At 29.2% G+C, this 21,891-nt stretch overlaps 3 protein-coding genes across 3 annotated transcripts; all 3 read left to right on the top strand.

Moving 5' to 3' along the window:
- The first annotated feature begins 7,930 nt into the window (after positions 1-7,930).
- On the top strand, positions 7,931-9,682 carry LOC118039357 (uncharacterized). The gene is made up of 3 exons (XM_035046049.2): positions 7,931-8,156; positions 8,620-8,820; positions 9,163-9,682. The coding sequence occupies exons 1-3, from the start codon at positions 8,046-8,048 to the stop codon at positions 9,196-9,198; spliced, it is 348 nt and encodes a 115-aa protein (XP_034901940.1). The 5' UTR covers positions 7,931-8,045; the 3' UTR covers positions 9,199-9,682.
- Positions 9,683-12,397: 2,715 nt separating this feature from the next.
- LOC118039356 (uncharacterized) lies at positions 12,398-14,116 on the top strand. The gene is made up of 4 exons (XM_035046046.2): positions 12,398-12,416; positions 12,555-12,673; positions 13,209-13,409; positions 13,817-14,116. Exons 2-4 carry the CDS (start codon positions 12,560-12,562, stop codon positions 13,850-13,852), a joined length of 351 nt encoding a protein of 116 aa, XP_034901937.1. The 5' UTR covers positions 12,398-12,416; positions 12,555-12,559; the 3' UTR covers positions 13,853-14,116.
- Positions 14,117-19,221: 5,105 nt separating this feature from the next.
- On the top strand, positions 19,222-21,038 carry LOC118039355 (uncharacterized). Its single transcript, XM_035046045.2, has 3 exons — positions 19,222-19,416; positions 20,296-20,496; positions 20,790-21,038. Exons 1-3 carry the CDS (start codon positions 19,306-19,308, stop codon positions 20,823-20,825), a joined length of 348 nt encoding a protein of 115 aa, XP_034901936.1. The 5' UTR covers positions 19,222-19,305; the 3' UTR covers positions 20,826-21,038.
- The last annotated feature ends 853 nt before the right edge of the window (positions 21,039-21,891 follow it).

Here is a 21,891-nt window from a genome sequence, read left to right as displayed (position 1 = left end):
TTTTCAAATCTATTTTAAAGAAAATACAAAATCCATGCAACTCATCTAACATATTATCAAGCCTATGTATAGGATGTCTATATTTTAGTGTTATTTTGTTGATGGCACAACGATCAACACATATCATCCAAGTTTCATCCTTATTATGCACAAATAAAACTAGAATAACATATGGATTCATGCTCTTGTGAATGTACACCAATGTCATCAACTCTTCCACTTATCTTTGATGTTTTTTTTATCTCATCAAGATTACTTTGGTAAGCTGGTCAATTAGGGATTGCAACTCCAGATACAAGATCTATTTGATGTTTGATTTCTCTTAATGGTTGTGAACCATTAAGAATATTTTCAGCTCAAATTCCTACAACAAAAAAACAGTCACATTAGAAACAACATAATCAAGATTGTTAGTATTAAAATAAGTCTTCTTATACAGAAGTTAATCATTGTCAAACATCTTATACATTACAGGTAAAAAAAAAAACTCTTAGTTAAAGGCCTTCATCTAACAAAACTAAGAGATAAAGAGAGAGAGAGAGAGAGAGAGAGAGAGAGAAATCCAAAGGCTAGTCGCATGTCCAATCCAAGCACAAAAACCATAGAAACATGAAATGCATAAGTACAAACACAATATTCATCATATCCTCATTCATCTAGCAATGAATTTAAAATCAAAATCATTCAATTAGCATGCATTCCTCATAGAAAAAATTAAGAATTCAAGAAAATGAACTTAAAGACAAAACACACAGCAAGTACAAAAATCCCATGAGAAATCATCTCTAAAATTAACACTAACTGCTATATATCCAAGCCAAGCACAAAAATCATAGAAACATGAAATGCACAAACACAAACTCAACACTCATCACAACCTCATTTATCCCACCATTAAATCCAAAAATCCAAAACCAGCCATATCAAGAAACCAAAAACCAAACCAAACCTCTCTCTCTCTCTCTCTCTATATATATATATATATATATATATATATATATATATATATATATATTGTGCAATTGAGTATATGGAATAATCTCTATTCCAAATAAGTATACTAATTTTTTCTATCGGAGTTAATTTTATATCATATTTATATACATACTTGATTGACTCTGATAGAAGAAATTAGTTTACTTATTTGGAAAAAAGATTATTCCATGTACATAATTGCAACCAAAAAAAAAGTGGTCATACCACAAAATCTCATAACCATTTTTATCTTTTAAATTTGACTAATACAATAGCAGGACACTCCCTCAGATAAAATCACTAAATTTACTACTTCAAAATACAAATTTTCTTTTAAATTGACTATATATGATGTCACCTGAAAAGAATATAAAGCCAATGCCAATTTAGATTAAACTCTTGAAAATTAAATAAATAAATCTCAAAACTTTTATTTACAACCAAACAATCAAATATATTCAATAATACCATTGAATCAAGAATTCTTGAATTCATAAACTTTTTATTTCATAGTAAGAGATATTATCAGAATAATCTATATATTAATCAAAAATATATTTTTCTCAATTAATTTTAAAAATATATATCTATATCAATGTAATACATATAGATAAATTTAATAAATTTTTAAAATGATATTTTTAATAAAAAAATAAAATAAGAAACCATAATTTTTAACTACGAGGTTAACCCTCAAAGTCAAATTCATGAATTCAACACATGGAACTTGAGAGTCTCGGTTAATCCGATGCCAAAAAGTCCATGAATTGTGAAATCAAAAGAGAATTTTTCTTTTTTTTCTTCTTTTATTGTTTTCTAACATTGAGATCTGAACTCAAAATTATTCGGACAAGTGGGAATGCTGTGGTCCCCGCCCAGCAATATCAAATTGACCAAAAGGCGTAGCCATTTTTTTTTATTTTTTTCCACAATAATATACAGCCACTCAACTAAGGGCTGTATGGTAACTAGCATTTCCTTTGCCATTTATAAATGGTGGATACAGAAAAGCCAAGATACATTGAAGTTTGGTAAGCTTTCCCTTCTTTGTTTTATTGGCAGCTATAACAATTATAGCAAACAGAGACACCAAAAACAGAGAAAAGCTTTTATATACACAGAGAGTGAAGATGACTGCTTTGATCATCTCCACAAACGTCAGCCTTGATGGAGTTGACACCTCCTCCATCCTCTCAGAAGCAACCTCTGAAGTTGCCAAGGTTATCGGCAAACCTGAGAAAGCAAGTGTTGTTTTATATTTGATCTGAAAAATTTGTCTGGCAGGTGTTGTCTGGTAGGTTTGTTAGTTTTACTGATCACTTAAAATTTGGTTGATGTCTTGGTTGGATCTTAGAAGTTTGGTTTTTTTTTTATGAATCTAACACCACTTGATGAAGAATCCACAGTACTGGGATCTGGATTATTCAATTGTTCGCCTGATTTGTGATCGTGTTTACTATGGCCTGTACCATTAGAAAATTGAAATAGATTTTGCTACATTACAGTGATTTCTTTACTCATTTATCAATACATTGGACAAGAATTATGTTCTTTACACCTCGACTTCCAACCTCCTTTCTGTGCTTTGAAATTAGGATTAATATTCTTTTTTATTACAATTTTAAAATTCAACAAAGATAAGATATTAATATTATCAAATATTGAATTTTTCAGTAACATTGCTATTATTTTATCAACATTCATGTTTATATATACTTTTAGAAATCTGAGTGAAACAAGAAATGTTTTATCTTATAAATATTGATAACATTAACTTATTAGATAAGTGAATTTATGAATAGTCTAGCTTTTTTCATAGAGAGGATTTAAGTTGAAAGATTATTAAGATATTTTTATCTATTTTGACCTTAAATCGATGAAAAAAAATATTTTGATGGCAATAGCAAACTTGATGGAAATAATCATTCATTAGAATGTTTAGTTGAGGACTTCTCCATACCACCAGATTAAGATCCTTGTGTCTGCGTTAAGGATGGAGATGATATGCGATATATATTTCTTTTGTATTAAAACATTTTACTACTTTCTCAGTATTTTGGTATCAAGGTCATAATTCTTTCCTTGAGTTCATTACTCTGACATCAAACAAAATGACAAGCTGTGTTATTAGATGATGAGATCGAAGTCAGAACACAGTTCAACAAGTCACTGAGAATAAAAGAACAAACAACACACTTTACCGCTATAATTCAGCCAGGTTCCTTAAATACCCACATCCACCACACGATCTGGAGAGGCACCTCGTGCAATACCCGAGGATATATTGAAGCATCTAGGGTGCCGAATCCTAATTTCAAATGTAGCTATAATTCGATCACTGTAATGTAGCAAAATCTATTTCAAAATTGGATAGCAACATTACTCACCGCCAAGTTAAACCTCTTTAACATTTGTGCTGGACCTTAAATATAAAGTTTCGGGTTGTTATTCTCCGTAAAAGGTGATGTATCTCCCTTTTCTTCAGACATTTTGAATATGTAAAAAGGTTGTAAGTAGAAAAAAAATCATCACATCTCTTGTGTTTTACATAAATTATAAGCTTTTCACGATAATATTTTTACTACGTCTTTTTCCTCTCATCTCACCTTCTTTTTAGCTCTTTTACGAAACCGAAATTAACACAATCAAAGAAAACAGCTTAGTAGCGCAATCCAAATAAATATAATTGAGTCAAGAAGCAAGGATTATATGGAAATAAGCAAAGATAAAATTACGATTATAATTTCACGAGCAGGAAGAGAATTTATATGAGATATGAATGTTTTTTAATACAGGAAAAAAATCAGAAATAGATATTATGAATATGACTTGATTCCCAAATATCCCAAAAAATACTTTAGTATACTGCACAAATCAGTTTTAATAGTAGCAAAGCAAGTTTTAATAGTTGATACAAATCAAACATGTTTTATACAAACTAAACTTGAATCTAGAATCTTAACAAAAAGATGTCCAATTGATTTCAAATTTTATATATAGTGCCATTAGACTCTAAATAACTAGAATATAAATTTTTAAATAATTTCAATGTGGTTTTATCCAATTTCACTTTGTTTTTATTTCTACAACAATATCAATAATGTCTTTGTTTAAACGACTTTCTTTTTTCTTAGTTTTTATGTTACTGGTATATATAGAGACACTAACAAACAAAACAACACTTTTTTTTTTGTAAGTGTAGTAGTTGCCATAATTCAAAAGGAATAGATGAAGATCGGAAATAATGACTTTCAACAAGCAGAAGGATATTATCTAATAAGAGGAGTCAAGCTCTGATATCAATTAATTCAAACCTTATAATTCAAACCTTATAATTATATGGTTACGCAATCCACATGCAAGAAAGACAAATCCTGAAAAACTAAAGAGTTATGTTTGATAGGAGTGTGACATAGAAATTACTTGAATCAAAACACCAATATTATTGCAATGAACCCCCGTCCAATAAATATCAATTTATGAATAGAAAGTATAAGGAAGACACCATGGAGACAGTTGTTCTTCGATAAGTTAAATAGGTTCTTTAACTAACCAAAAAATACAAGAATATCTCTCATACACAAGCAATATTATTCTAAAATCAAAATATTATTCTAAAATCAAAATCTATAAAAGAAATCAAATAAAAACTAAATAAATCTTTTTATAATAGGTAAAAAGACTTTCTAAACAAGTTTGGAAAAATAATAAAAGAGTATTAGTTCAAATAGAAAAAAGAATCATAAATCAATTAGAAAAATAATACAATTCCCTCATAATATTTTTTCGATCTTATTTCAAGATCTTCTTAATAATCGATTGACTTTAAATTTTAACAGTATATAAAACAAAATTTCTAAAAAATTTTAGTAAACTTTCAGCTAATAGTCAGATCAAAATTAATTTAATTTTCAAACAACTAACACTAAGTTACATAGGAAAGAAACCGAAAGCACTCAAAATGGACATCAAGTAAATAGAATTAATCAACATAGAAATAAAATGTTTCAACGTACATCACAAATGAAGCCACCAAACACGACTGCCTAAGAGTATCTCCAATGGAAAATGCCATTTTGAAGAGCCAAATGAAGAAAATGGCTTTTTGAATAGTGTAAATATAGCTTTTTGTATTATGTGCATTCCAATGGTAAAAAGCTATTTAGAAAAGCCATTTATATTTTAATATATTTCATGTTAAATTAATTTTAATATAATTATATAACTAATTTAGATATTTTATATATAATATAATTATGATGTTATTAATTATATAATTAATATGAGTAATTTATAAAAGTAATAACAATATATTTAAAATAAAAATAAATTTCTAAATATTTAATTAAAAATACATTACATTAAACAATAAATAAATCTAGTTAATTAAAAATACATTACATTACAATAAATCAATCAAAGTTAATTAAAAATCAAAACCCCTCTTTTGCATAATTTCTAACTTTTTATTTTGAAAATACGCTGCAGAAATTGGATCCAGATTAGAAATATCCATTTTCATAATTTCTTCTTCTTGTTTCTCTTGACTTTGTTGAATCAGCATGGCTTGTTGCTCTAACATAATTTTTCTGTCTTGTTTCTTCTGATCCTCAATATCAACTAGAGCATTCTTGAATTGTTGTAACAGATTCGTTACAGTTGCATCCCCAACTTTATCTTTTCCTTGTCTACGTTTAAGTCGTTCCTTTGCAGCCTTCTGACCGATTGGTCTATCTTAATAAATCAATGGTTCACTATCTTCTCCTAAACTAACAGAATCAGGGGTAGATGGAGTTGATGAAGCCGGACTTGCATTATAATGACCTTTTTGTTTCTTGTTTGACCTTTGATGTTGACTTGCACGCTTAAATTGTCATTTGGGTTCTTTTCTTAAGATAACCCAACAATGTTCTAGTTGAAATCGTTTGCCAACACAAGAAGCATACATTTGCCGAGCATCATTAATCTGGTAAAAAAATAAATTAATTAAATAATGTTAAAATATATGTTAAACAATTCAACATAGAAATGAATGTTAACATTACCCTTGATTCTTCAGTCATTCCACTTTGCTGACGATTTTCAATTTGAGTAACAAATCCAACAAATTTACCAACTTCTCTATTTATTTCTTGCCATCTACTTGAGATGCTTATTTGTGAACGATTATTCAAGTTTCCTCCATTCTCTACAAAGTAAGCATGTACGCGAGCCCAGAACTGTTTTGTTTGTTGTCAACTCCTATAATTGGATCCTTGCTTGTATTTAGCCATGCAGAGACAAGTAAACAATCCTCCTCTGGTTAGAAATTTTTACTTCTTTGTGATTTTTTTGCCGAATGGACATTTAAATTCGAGCATGTTAAGTCATCAATTAATTGATTAGAATCACTTGGTTGAGAGAGAATATCTTCTGACTCACTCATAAGAAGATTAGTAAAAGAGCTTGGAAAATTTGAATCCATCTACATTAAAAAAAAAAAATAACTCCAGTTAAAACCTTAAGAAAGTGTAAAAGAAGCTCACATTCAATGTTTAACAATTTTGTAGTTTTCATACATGCGAATTAATAATAAGCATTGCCTTCTACAACATAAATAAAAATTGTCTTCCTTAACCCATATTAAAAACATAAAATAATAAAGAAATAAAACTCATCATAAATATTAAATTAACAACAAAAGTTCTAAAAAATCAAGAGATATTAAAACGAAAATAGAAAAAGCTTTTAAACAAGCATACCTTTTAATTTCAGCTAATTAACATAACTGATGTTAATAATTAACCAGAGAATAATCGATTCTTGTTTTTTTAAATTTGAGAGAAGGATGAGGCACAATACAAAAATTTAAAACTACAAGTTTTTTTCTTCATTGTATTTATAGACAAAATTTTCTATGTTTAAAAAAAAAAAAAAAAAAAAAAAGCTGTTGGCCAACGGCTATAAAAATAGTCGTTGGCCATTTCTACAGTTAAATGTAGAAATGGCTATTCACAAAGCAAAAAGTCATTTTTGGCTATTGCTTTACATGTCCCGTTGGAGTGCTGAAAATAGAAAAATAGAAAAATAGAAGGCATAGTAGATATGGCTTTTCAACGGAGCTGCCCTAAGACAACAGAGGAAAGGCAGTGAACAACAGTAGAAGATGCAGCGTGATAAATGGTGAAAGAAAATAAAAATCTAAAAAAAAAACAAAAAAGAACAAAAAAAAAAACCATAACATGAATGTTCATCAACTATAAACCAATAAATTGATTTAACTTGCAAGCCCTTCTCTAAGAAGTAAGAACACCAACGATTAAAAGAAGGGCTAGGAAGCTCAATAAAGAGCAGGGATAAAAAATAGTGCTCATACCATAAAATCTCAAAGCCATTTTTATCTTTTAAAAGAATATATATATATAAAGCCAATGCCATTTTGGATTAAAATCTTGAAAACTAAATAAATAAATTTCAAAAGTTTTATTTAAAGAAACAATCAAATATATTCAATATCATTGAATCAAGAATTCTTGAATTCATAAACTTTTTATTTCATAGTAAGAGATATTATCAGAATAATCTATATATATTAATCAAAATTACATTTTTCTCAATTAATTTTAAAAATATATATCTATGTCAATATAATACATATAGATAAATTTAATAAATGTTTTTAATGAAATTTGAACTCAAAAAATAAATAAATAATCGTACTTTTTAACTATGAGGTTAATCCGATGCCAAAAAGTATTGTGAAATCAAAAGAGAATTTTTCCTTTTTTTTTCTTACATTGAGATCTGAACAAGGGGGGAATGCTGTGGTCCCTGCCCAGCAATATCAAATTGACCAAAAAGCGTAGCCAATTTTTTTTCTTTTTTTATCACAATGGTATACAGCCACTCAACTAAGGACTGTTTGGTAACTAGCATTTCCTTTGCCATTTATAAATGGTGGATACAGAAAAGCCAAGATACATTGAAGTTTGGTAAGCTTTCCCTTCTCTATTTTATTGGCAGCCACAACAATTATAGCAAACAGAGACACCAAAAACAGAGAAAAACTTTTATATACATAGAGAGTGAAGATGCCTGCTTTGATCATCTCCACAAACGTCAGCCTTGATGGAGTTGACACCTCCTCTATCCTCTCAGAAGCAACCTCTGAAGTTGCCAAGGTTATCGGCAAACCTGAGAAAGTAAGTGTTGTTTTATATTTGATCTGAAAAATTTGTCTGGCAGGTGTTGTCTGGTAGGATTGTTAGTTTTACTGATCACTTAAAATTTGGTTGATGTCTTGGTTGGATCTTAGAAGTTTGGTTTTTTTTTTTTTATGAATTTAACATCACTTGATGAAGAATCCACAGCACTGGGTTCTGGATTATTCAATTCTGATATGGATAGCTATGGTTATGTTCGCCTGAGTTGTGATGTTGTTTACTATGGCCTGTACCATTAGAAAATTGAAATAGATTTTGCTACATGACAGTGATTTCTTTACTCATTTATCATTACATTGGACAAGAATTATGTTCTTTACACCTCGACTTCCAACCTCCTTTCTGTGCTTTGTTAGTTTTTTCTTGTCAGTTGTTAATTTGTTTGGTGAATTCTAGCCATGGAATGTGCGTTCTTGACTAATTTATGTTTGTTGTCTTGCAGTATGTGATGATTGTATTGAAGGGATCAATTCCAATCTCATTAGGAGGAACTGAGGAGCCAGCAGCTTATGGGGAGTTGGTATCTATTGGTGGCCTTAGCCCTGATGTGAACAAGACTCTGAGCTCTGTAGTTGCATCAATTCTGGAGAAGAAGTTGTCAGTACCCAAGTCACGGCTCTTCCTTAAATTCTATGATTCTCAGGCAAGCCATCTCAACTCTTAATTGTCATCGAGAACATAGCCATCTTAACGTGGATAATTGCAATGTACATTTTTCTTCATATTGCATTCTTTCTTTCTGTTTGTTTAGGCCTTTCATAGCCAAGAACATGCATGATGTTTGCATGCTTGATTTCCGCATCAAATCCTGTAAATTAATCCCTTTTTTTTCCTTTAAACTGTGAGCATAGGTTTTAAGTTAAATTAAACGTGCCTTAGGGTTCAACCTATACTTATTTCTCAGATTGTGTCCTCATTAGCAGCCATTTTGTGTGGTTCTTGTTGCCACTGTCAATGATATACTGATATGTGCTTTATTTTGCAGGGCACCCACTTTGGGTGGAATGGTTCCACCTTCTAAATCCAGCTTCGTTCTTTGTTGTCTTCGAATTAATGTCAGAGATCCAATAAGATATGGTGATCTGTTATTACAGAAACCTAGCCTTGTTAGTTGTTAAGCTGTACAGAATCTACAGATATCCATCCTTATAGCCATGTGTACGCAGAGTGTGAATGCTGTTTGCCCTATCAAGGGGAAACACCATGTTTGCATCATGGTGCTCACGGCACATGATCTGGGAGTGAATATCTGTTGTTATTGAACCATTGTCAGCTTATGAGCAATACTGTTCTTTGGAGTGCTGTGGCCTTGTTTTCTGAGAAATTGTATTCAGATTGTTTTTAGCTAATTAGCCAAAACCGATCTTTATTTTACTAGTAATGAAAGGGTGTTTATATAACAGGTGTAGCCTAACGATTGGATGTATATGTAGTTGCTTTCTAGTGAAGCAGGTTTGAGTCTTGGTGGCATTTATTTTGGTTATTAATATTTTACTTTCTAAGAATTTTTTTGAACTTGTGTAATTTTGTTTTATAAAAAAAATTGAGGCGAAGTGTAGCAGACGACAGCTTAAAATTCGGCCATATTTGGTGGTTGGAAAAATTGTGAAGTATAAATTTTGGGATGATAATCAATTTCCAACTATTTTTCATCTTAAAATATATAATAAATATTATAAAAATCTTTTTGATCAACATATTAACTTTAAAATCATTAAAAAAACTAAAATCAATTGAACATAAAAAATAAAAAACAAAACTTAATACTCACACACAACCAAATTCTTTTTTCATTAAATGGAACTAGTAGATACTAAATTTGATTATATTTGTTATTGGTATTGTGATAGTTAATCTTTTTTTTTCATTGTTTTTTTTTTTTTTTTACAATTTTCTCTTACCTCTCTCCAAGTCAATAATTAAAAAATAAATAAAATAAATTTTTTTGTGAATTTAAGGTGAGTTATATATATTTTCTTTATATTTTAATTTGAAACTTAATTTCATATAATTAGACAGTAAAAAAATATAATTGAAAAAATTATTAAAAAAATGGCAGGGGATTCACTGTTAATATAAATAGTGCCTGCCCTTCAACTTTTATTAGTTTTTTTTTTCATGTTACAGATTTGAGATCCGACCAAAAAAAGGGTTGGATTCTAAGCGGTCATTAAACCAACTCAAGTTAATTATTTTGTATTAATATAATGTTATTTTTTTTTAAAAAAAATACTAAAATATAAATTAGATTAACAGAAACATGAGTTAACTTTCCATGTTAATCCTATTTAGTCTAGCCAATTTCATCTTTTGTTTAAAATTGAAATCCAGGGAAGGCTTGATTATAGGTGGTGGGTTTTCCGAGTAAATGCAAAATCCTAAACTCTAAATGTCAAAATTATGTCACTGTATTTTATTTTGGTTGAATCTCTTAAAAAGACTTTTAACAGTGTTTTTTTATATTATTTTTTAAAGTATTTTTTATTTAAAAATATATTAAAATAATATTTTTTTTTATTTGTTAAAATTATTTTTTTACATCAACTTATTAAAATAATAAAAATATATTAAAAAAATTAATTTAAATTAAAAACAAATATTGAAAAAAAAAAATCAACTACACCCCAAAAACAAACACAATTAACACACCTAACAACTGTTTTTAAAAAAGGTAATGGAGACTTCAAAGATGGATTCCCATGCCACGTTAAAATCAGTAAGAAAGACTTCCTTTTCTCTTTGTTGTGCTTTTCTAGAAACTACTTAGATGTTTTCTTTTTTAACACATGTTTATTCCAAAAAATGAGAATTTATATTTTTAGATCAATGAATCGTAGACTTAGCTCCAAAGATTTTCTTTTTCATGAAAGTAGGCACCAATTGCTTGCAAAAAAATTTCCAAAAACAATACTCAAATTCTTCTTCCCTCCAAGACTTGTCCAATCATTTTCGGAATTCTTCTCAAAAATGTCAAACAAAATCTACACTTAATATTGAAAAACTCTTGGAATTGCAAGATTTGCCACCAAGAAATTCAGTAGAGATTTTTGAGTGACAATTAGCAAACTTTGAAGTGCCAAATCGAATAGTTTTAGTATATTGCAAAATGTTTTTGTGTTTCAAAAACGTTTTAAAAAAAATTAAATTTTTTTTATTTTTTTATTTTAAATTAATATTTTTTTTGTATTTTTAGACCATTTTTATGTATTAATATTAAAAATAATTATTAAAAAATAAAAAATATATATTATTTTGATATATTTTTAAATAAAAAATATTTTAAAAATAATTACGATTATACACTTAAAAAAAAAAAACGTATATTGCAAAATGAAAAAGGCATATGCTTCATAAAGTGAATCAATTCAAGAGTGGCTTCACGCTTATTGTCTTCATTTAAAAGTGGAGCCATGTCTTCATCAAATTGGCTTGAAAAGTCAATATCCAACCCGTCCGTTCCTACAAAATTGAGAAATATATAATTTAATACTAATGGGTGAAAAAAAATCCACTTCTTAAAAATAATGAAAATATAGCTTTTTTATTGTACCTAATTAACATTTACAATTCTTACTCAGAGAATTGATTTTTTTTCTCAAAATTTTCTTTAAAAAATAATTGATAATAATTTTATAATTTAATATAATTTAGTTCAATTAAAAAAAAGAGAGGGGGAGATTATTTTCCCTCAAGGCTCCACGAGTTTTAGAAAACGGAAGTACATAATCCTCCTATATATATATATATATATATATATATATATATATATATATATATATATATATATATAAAATTCAATGAAGATGACTAAACATAAAAAAATAGAATAGGATCCATAAAGTTTTTTCATTTAATTTTTATTTTAGAGATATTAGAGACTATTTATATATGAAAACAAATTAGAAATAGGATTTTAAAGTTAAAAAACTCTAAATTATGCATGATAGGACAAGTTATCTACCTCACAAAATGACTTGTCAAAAAAAAGAAAATTAAAAAGAAAAGAAAATGTGAGTAAGGTGGGCGTAGATAGATAGAGAGAGAGAGAGAGAGAGAGAGAGAGAGAGAGAGAGAGAGAGACGCAACATGATATGAATAAAAACCAAAGTTGTTCTCTAGAACAGTCTCGCATCCCTCAGTGTTTGCCATATTGGAAAAGTTGCAAGAAGAATTGTAAACGACTACCTCTCTATAGGAGCCAATAATATCTCATCTAACCGTCCCCTTTGACCAAACAAGGTACGACCATGCACCTCTATATAAATGGTGGATACAGAATAACAAAACCAAGATAAAAGCAGGAAATAAAGGCTTGTATTACTTTGATTGTCTGCCATAACAGCAAAGAGATAAAAGGATTCTGTGTTTTTTTGATAGAGAAGATGCCAGCCTTGAACATTTCCACAAACGTCAGCCTCGATGGCGTTGATGTCTCTGCTATCCAATCTGAAGCCACCGCTAAACTTGCCAAGATCATTGCAGGCAAAACTGAGGCCGTAAGTCTTGTTTTCAGCCCCCTTTTTTTAACTATTATTTTCAAGCAATCTATATAAAGTTCTTTAAATTATTTGTGTTTTGAATTCCCTTCATGATCTTTTGGACTATTCAGTGATCATGTGGTTGGCTCTATATGTAATATAGATTTTGTTTATTTTCTTCTTTTTTTGGTATTTTAAGACTTCGAAGATTTGGGACCATCCTAAAATACTTCTCTTTCTGGTGTTTTTCTTTTCTGTCTGAAATAAAGATCTGTCATTTTCTGTAGTGAATTTTTATTCTTATTTTCTTATTCATTATTTCAGTTGTGAAAAACAATATTTATGGACATATAATGATTTCTTGGATGTATATATCAGGCTTGATTTCTTGGTGGAGTCGTATGAATCTGGGGTTTATTTATGATTTTAATTAAAATCACTTGAATCCATACTGTATTCTGGGCAAATCTTTTTTCCTTTCTGTCTTTTGATGTCATATTTTGGAGATTGGATCTGCCTTTGCTCAACCATTTTCATGTGTGTCTTCATACAGGACGTGATGATTGTATTGAGGGGATCCATACCCATTTCATTAGGAGGATCTCAGGAGCCAGCAGCTTTTGGTGAGTTGGTGTCCATCGGTGGTCTTAGCCCTGAGGTGAACAAGAAACTCAGTGCTGCAATTGCAGAGATTCTGGAGACAAAGCTGTGCATTCCCAAGTCACGAATCTTCCTTAAATTCTATGACTCTCAGGCAAGCCATCTCAACTTTTAACTGTCAAGAACATGGATTGTTGGTATGAACACATATTTCGTAGCATTGCATGCCTGATACTGCTAGAATATTAGCAGCCATTAATTTCATATATGGTTGGCATGCACACATATGATTGTATGTTTGGCAGTGTGGTAACGGTTGTTTTTCAAATAACTTTTCATGCCGAAATACATGTTAATAATGTTTTTTTTATTTTTAAAAAATTATTTTTGATATCAGCAATATCAAAACGATCTAAAATGTACAAACCGTATTAAATTTTTCTCAAACGCTACCGAGTAGCATTGCATGCCTAGATCCTGCTAGAATATCAGCAGCCACTAATTTTATATATGGTTATTGCCGCCACCATCGATGATGCTGATATGTTCTCTATTTTGCAGGGTACCCACTTTGGATGGAATGGTTCCACCTTCTAAAGCCAGCAATATTCTTGCCCCCAAGCTTGAAGTATCCTGCATTATTCAATAAGATGTCCCTAGGTTTTCTCCTCTTGTAGAAGCTTGGCTTTGATAAAATAGATTTTATTTTATTTTATTTTCATGTGGAGTCCCTTTTTAATGGGGAAATATCATGCTGGCTTGACATTTGGTCGTCATTAGTGTTGTACTATGATGCCTGTGGCACGTGATTTGTTTTTGGGATTGAAATCTATATATTATTGTTGTATTATTTTCTGATTATTTTGCTATTTTTATCGAGAATATTTGAGGTGAGCTTGCTTAAGAAATAATTCACTTAGGTTGGCATCCCCATTTTAGCTTTCAACAAATTGACACGCAAACCAGAGATGATCCTTTCCTTTTCTTTTGGAAGGATGAAATCTGAATGGGAATCTTGCGTATGATTTCAAAGGAGGCTCCTTTTGTGCTGCATGAGGCTTGTCAATGCCGCAAATTGTGTCGGCAGCAACGTGTTGCGAGTCCTTTTTTTTTAAGGAAGCCTCCATCATAGGTTTAATTTAAAACCTGATTTGAATTGTACCTTTAGGCCTAATTATTACCGTTGAAACTTACTTTCTTTTAGCTATACTCAGTAATTCTCTCTTGTTGCTGGAAATTATTATTATTATTTTTAAATATTTAGTAGTATAATAGAAAATAAATTGAAAAATACTTTTTAGTATTTTGTTATGTCATGGAAAATAACTAATTAATATTTTATTTTTTTCAAGTTTATTAAAATAATAAAGAATAAATCTTACAAATTAAAAAGTTGAATGAAAATGAAATTGAAAAAAATATAATTTTATAAATTATCTCAAATAAAATAAAATAAATAATAATTAAAATAATAGAGATCAAATCTAAAAATTAAAAGATGAAGAAATTAAAATAATAATAATTAACATTTCATAAATTATTTCAAATAAAATAAGTAACAATCAAAAGAATAAGAATCAAATTTAATAGATAAAAAATTTCAATTAAAAAATGATAAGAAAAAAAGCAAATAATAATTATAAAAATGGAGACCAAAATTAATATAAAAATTAAATTCTAAGGGATGAAATTGAAAAAAAAATATTTAAAACAAATATATATATATATATATATATATAGCAATCAAAAGTTTGAGGATCAAATTTGATATAATCAGCAAATAATATGACATTTCTAAATTTTTCACAACTTATGGAAAGTGTTTTCCGCCCAAAATAAAAGGAAAACACTTTCCTGAAAACCAAGCCAAATTTTTCTTTAACTAGAAAGTGTTTTTCGTTGACCGGAAAGTATTTTTCGTTGACTAACCTTTCTAATGGAAAAAAAAAACACAGGAAAAATTGAAAAATAATTTCCCGAAAACCACTTTTAAGAAAACAAACGCAACCTTTAGTTTTATTAAAATTTATTTTAACCTAGATTTTAAATCACTCAGGTTACCGGTTAGGTTTTAAAATAGTGGTCTCAATTGACTTTTAGGGGTGTTTGAGACACGAATAAATATTATTTTTTAATGTATTTTTTGTTTTAAAATATATTAAAATAATATTTTTTTTATTTTTTAAAATTTATTTTTTATATCACCATATTAAAACGGTCTAAAAATATTTGAAAAATTAATTTGAAAAAAAACTAATTCAAAAATTTACAAAACATTGGTGTGGTGCTAGATTATAAATTTGCTATATTTGAAAAAAAAAATATTTGGATACAAAAGTTTGAATTGTTAGATAAACTCTATTAATTAATTATATATTATCTTTTAATATATGTTCTTATGCAAATTCTTTTTAAACTTAAAATTTGTATAGGTTAACCATTAGCTTAAATTTTAATTTGAGAGGAATATTAATAAATAAGATTCAAACTCATGATACCTCTTATATTATATCAAAAAAATCTTTTTAATTAAACTATAAATTTTATTAATTAAAAGTGTGTTTAGGATTACAGCTAAAACACTGTTTGCTAAAAAATTGAAAAAACAAATTACTTAATTTTTTTAAATAGTGTTTTTTACTTGTTTTTATGTACTGATATCAAAAATAAATTTTTAAAAATAAAAATATATTATTTTGATGTATTTCCATCTAAAATATATTTTGAAAATTAATTATAACTACAATGTCAAACAAACTCTAAATCTTCAATATTTTCTAGATTTCTATGATTTTATACATGTGTTTGTAACAAACACGTATATTTGAAAAAAAAAAAAATACAAAGATGTAAATGTTAACGTTTTCGGTTCAATATGCATAGCATTAAAATGATGTTAATTTGGAAAAACTTTAATGGAAAGTAAATTAACATTAATAGAAAGACAAAGTTGAAAAAAAGGCAATAATGCTAGAGTGATGATAATAGTAAAAAGTAGTTGTTATACAGTGAAATTTAATAATATATCATTTTGAAAAAACGACAGAAAAAAATCTAATCGTATTCATTCCGAACTTTTGTTTTATGAAGATCTAACTTTATTTAAATTTTATTTTTATTTTTATTTTTATTCCTAATTTTTTAACCACGCATATAAAAAGTAGAAACATTCGTAGCATATATGTAGGTTACTCGGTAAATGGGGGGCCAATCACCTTAGAAAAAATACATTGCATCAAATAAAAAACAAAATGTAATAGTCTACATGTAGATAACTTGCTCGCCCCGGGATATATAAATATTTTTCTAGCATAAAAAAAAATAAAAATGTCAACACGGTATTTGTATTTTTAAAAAAACACGAAAAATTTAAGTGATTACCTTGATTACATTTAATAAGTTTGATTAATTTAATAATAAGATTATAAAAAATAAATATCAAAACAAATAAAGCAATACAAAATTGATAATAATTTAATGCAAAAAATAAATATTTATTAATATTATAAAAATATATCTTTTTAATATTCTTAAAATGTTCCTATCATCTTATTATTTACCAAAGAAAAAATTAAATGAGAATGGGATGATCACAAATAAAAAGAAAATTAAAAAATATATATGAATCTCAATTCTCATCAAATTAAATGTTGAAGAATGAAATTAAAAAAAAAATTAACTTGAGTCTATCCGAGTTAGAAAGCCGAATCTGTGACCTAGTTGTGAGACCAAAATGACTTTATAAAAAGCAAATCGAATAAAATTATAAAGTTTAATTCTCCAATAAACAAAGTGTCAGGCATGAAATTGAAAAAAACAAGAAAAACAATGCCAAAAAAAGACATGAGTCAAGCAATGTAAATTAACCGAATCTGTGACCCAAGACATGAGAACGAACTAGATTTGATATAAAAATAAAATACCAAAGATGAAATTATAAAACATATAAATCAAATTTCATACAATAAAAAAACTAAAGATCAAATTTGATAAAATCAATAAAGAGCTTGTTTGAGTTTTTGCAAGGTCATTGTGTTTTTAGAAGTTGAGGAGAGAGAAAAAAAAGGGAGGAAAAGAAACATCGTAAGAGCTCCACCATAAAAGGAGGTGTTGACACACACCGCACCACCTTGATGGGGGCAAGATGCTCTGAATGCCCCCCTTGAATGTGATGTTTGACTGCTAAGAAGCGTTGTATGCATCTCTCAAAGTGTATGGTCACCTCTCATATCTGCATGCCAATCATTTTATTTTAAATAATATTTTATTTTTATTAAAAGATCTAAATACCCTTAAAATAGCTTGTTAGTTGCAACAAAAAACCTATATGAAATGATGAAAAATAACCTTGACCGTAACTTTAAGAAAATTTAAGTTTAAGGGTAATTTAGGGATTTTATTATACAAAACAATTGAAATGTCTGAAAAAGCCCTCCACTCTCAAGTTCAATTAATTTAGTCTTTAAATGTATTATAGTAATTTTCTTGTACAGCTTAAAAGTAAAAAGACTTAGATGTCCCTATGAAATTTGCATTGACAATTTAATCTCTTGAAAAAGACTATTTTACCTCTCATATTAAGTATAAGTTTTTTGTCAGGAAGGACAAAATGATCATTTTCTTATGTGAATTCATGATGAAATGTGAGTGTGCACATAGTAAATGACCAAGCCTTTTATTTATTTTAACTATAATTGTAATTGTAATGTAATATTCTAGCTAAAAAAATAGTCTAGCCAATACAAGAAACCAATTTGCCGAAGTGATTATCTACCTCCCCACTAGTCAATTCCACCCTCTTTTTATTCGAAGACGTGCAGCTATATATTTTAATTGGAAAGATATATTAGGAGGTGTTGTTTATAGCCTATAAAATAAAATAACAATAAAACCATTATTAAATAACTTAATATAATTGAAGATAAAAAATGACTTGAAATATTTTACCATTATCATTAGAAAATTAGAGATTGAAACTTAGTTTCATAATATGGAAATAATTAAATAATCAATATTATTATAATATAATTGTTTGTTTAGACATATTGCCCATACTCACAAGATGTTGATCTTGAAAATGATATCCAAGCCCAAAAAAACACTAGACGTCAACTCACACCTAAGCTTAATGTATTGTTTGAGCCTGCAGCAAGCTAGTTCCTCACTTAACATCTAAGCTTAGGGGACTTACCTAAACCCTAAGGGCATTAGGTGTAGGCTTGATGTCTAGGCTCGGGTGTGATGCCCGAGCCCATATTGGGTACATACCCAGCACTTGAGCTTGGATCTGTTATTTAAGTCTAAATAATAAATATATCTTTTCATGGCTCCAAATACATATGAAAAACACAAACAAAATAAATAGACTGGCAAATAGTTGATGATGAGTATTTTTCAAATATTATTTTGAGTGTTAATTTGTAGAGGAGTTGATTTATAGTGTTTTTAATCTTTTTTTGATGACTTAAATTTTTATTTAAAATTTAAATTAATATTCTTATAAGAATTTTAAATACAAAAATTGATTTAACTCTATAACTAAATTCAATTTAAAAATTTCCAGACAGCATGTAAAGATACAAAGGTTTTGGAAATATTTTACAGCTTATAATGGAATATCGAAGCAGGCCCCTCATGTGCTGGATGAGGCTTGTAAATGCCACAATTTGTGTCGGCAGTAAATTATGATCTCCCCTTAGGGTTTTTAGATAGAGGACTGACAGTATCATTCTTTCAATTCCTACCTAATCGCAGGCTGAGTTTTAAAATTATATTCAAAAGGCATAAATTTTTGTTTTTCAATATTTTTTAATATAGGAGGTGAAGGGCACCAAACACCAATTGAGTTAAAAATGAAAAAAAAAATAAAAAAATAAAAAGCACTTCTATACAATAAGGGTCCTCCAGTCATTTCACCAATTTATATTTCCAGAACAATCCATAGAAGGCAAGTGTGGTGACGGTTTTTTCTTTTATTTATTTTTATTTGTTGGAGGGTTTTATGTGCAGCAAAGAGAACAAGTGCGTGCTGTGAAGTGTCGACAGAGGAAATGCCTTGCTTGAACATTTCGACGAACGTTAATCTTGATGGCGTCAACACATCTGCCATCCTCTCTGAAGCCTCCTCTCAAGTAGCCAAAATCATTAAAAAACCCGAGTCTGTAAGATTTTTTCCTTTTGCCTCAGATTCTTTAATGTTTTTTTTATTGCTGCAATGTTAAGAATTTATGGACTGTTACAACCTTTTTGTGAGTTACTCAGTACAAGAATAGATTTTGTATTATTGAAACAATTAGTCTGTTAAAAGTTCTAAAGTGGGTTTTTATTGATTTGGTTAGTGTGTATTCTAGCTGCTGGTATTAAAATTGGTTCACTGTATTTATATTTTCTTGATGCTCAAAAATTTTGGAAATATTCATTTTTGTAATGATTAAGTGGGTTTTTGTTGATGTTAAATGTGATTGCCTTAAGTGTATTTATATGCTTGTTTGCAATCTTCTCTCCTGGATACTTGAGTTCTTGGGGGTTCCATGGCAGCTTGGGTTTGTTCATGGTTTTAAACGCACTTGATATGATTGGGTTGTTTATCATTTGATTTTGAACTGGAAAAGTTAAGGTTTTGAGTATCTTGTTGTGCTTTTTTCTGCAATGCTATTTTTTTAAAACTTTCTGGGAGGTTTCTCTTTTGAAGAATTTCGTTGAGAACTTAACTCCAATGGTCAACGAGTGATTTGGCTGAATTGATTCGTGTAAGCTTATAATATAGTTAATTCGGATGTCACTTGTTTGGCCATGGAAGATGAATGGATCTTTTCACTGAATGTTCTTTGCTAGTTTATCTTTATAGTGGACGACAGTTATGTTCTGTACACCTACACCTGCAAAACTCAAAGTCTCATAATTTAAATTTTTTTCTGCTTTTATGTTTGTGTTATTTTTCAGCTCTTACAACCTAAAAGGAATTTTCATGTTTGCATTGATTGCTATCATGGTTTCCCACTGGATATGTCTTTTAACTGTTTGTTCATGCAATCATGCAGTATGTGATGATTGTGTTGAAGGGCTCAGTTCCAATTTCATTTGGAGGAACCGAGCAGCCAGCAGCTTATGGTGAACTGGTATCTGTTGGTGGCCTTAACAGTGATGTGAACAAGAAACTGAGTTCTGCAATTGCAACAATTCTTGAGTCAAAGCTGTCGGTGCCCAAGTCACGGTTCTTCCTCAAATTTTTTGATGCCAAGGCAAGCTATCTCAACTTCTAATTGTCGAGAAGATGATCATTGCCATTTGCATATTTCTTATCATTGCATTCTTGCTGTTTGTTTAGGCCCATCAAAGCCAAGAATATGCACAGTGTTTGCATGCTTTACACCAGTACTAGATCATGTAAATAAATCCTTACTGTTTTAAACTGTGAAAATAGTTACTGAATTCCCTTAGAATTCAACTTGTTTTCTGATTATGTTCATATTGACTGCCATTTTATTGTTTTTTCCGCCACGACTAATGGTTTGGTGCTTGCTTTATTTTGCAGGGTTCCCACTTTGGTTGGAATGGTTCCACCTTCTAAATCCAGCTTCTCGCTTGAGTTGCTAGCGACTTGACACCACGTCTTTGGTGCTCTGCGGTTGTAGAAATTTAAGTAGGATATTTCTGTTTCTGTCTAGGGTTATGGCATGTAGAACGTGAAAGCTTTTAAACTGTGCCTCTTTTATGGGAAAACTATGTTTTGCTTGAGACCTAACAACCGTTCAGTCATGCATGGGAAAACTATGTTCTTTGACATGCTCAGCGTTGTGTACTTATACTTTGCATCCTCTTATGATCTTAAACTCAGGCATGGGAGTGTTCAAACCATCTACATAAAAAACACTTTAGTATCATTTCTTCTGTGTTACTTCTAGCGCAGCAAATTGTTTGAATCTGGGACATGATACAGATTCTTGAAAATTATCATTTGCGTATTAAAAACTGTAAATACAATATGCCTCTGTACCTGCTTGAAGATTACATTACCATCATGATTGCATTGCAATTACAATTAAAAAATAAGTGGTTGAACAGTGAAAATCACTGTTGATGCACACTCAAATGCTCTGTAGATTGCATGCATTTCCGTCCTTGAAATTCTGTTTCTCCCTGTGGGTTTTTGACATCTTCATTTTGGTGGGTAAACTTTATTTTCTTTGAGTTCCAGTTCCTGAAACTCAAGAAAAAAGAGAGAAAGCCATCGAAAAAACCATCAGAAAAGAAAAACTAAGAGAAACATTTAGCTATAAAAATTGTCGATTCAAAAACCAACAGGTTCATCTCAAAGCAGAGAGTGGGTGGTTTGGCTTGTTAATCATATTGAAAAAATTAAATTGGAAATTTGAAGTTTGTTTAGATTAGGTTTGATGGCGCCGTTGCTGGAGAAATAATTTTAATTTTAATTGATTCTTGTACTTGTATTGTTATTTTTAGTTGCTATGATTGTTATTTATATTTTTGAAAAAAAAAAAAAAAAAAGATATAGAATTTTCACTTGCGGCGGTACTGTTCACTTGCGGCAGCGGTACTGTTCAAAACAAAATTGTTTGTGGAATTAGGTTTCTACCTTTTGTTTCCTGAAGGGAAACGATGTTCTGAACAAGACT

The sequence above is a fragment of the Populus alba genome, chromosome 16, assembly GCF_005239225.2.
Source record: "Populus alba chromosome 16, ASM523922v2, whole genome shotgun sequence".
NCBI lineage: Eukaryota > Viridiplantae > Streptophyta > Magnoliopsida > Malpighiales > Salicaceae > Populus > Populus alba.
The sequence above is the reverse complement of the archived record's forward strand: the minus strand, read 5'-3'. Positions and strand labels throughout refer to the sequence as shown.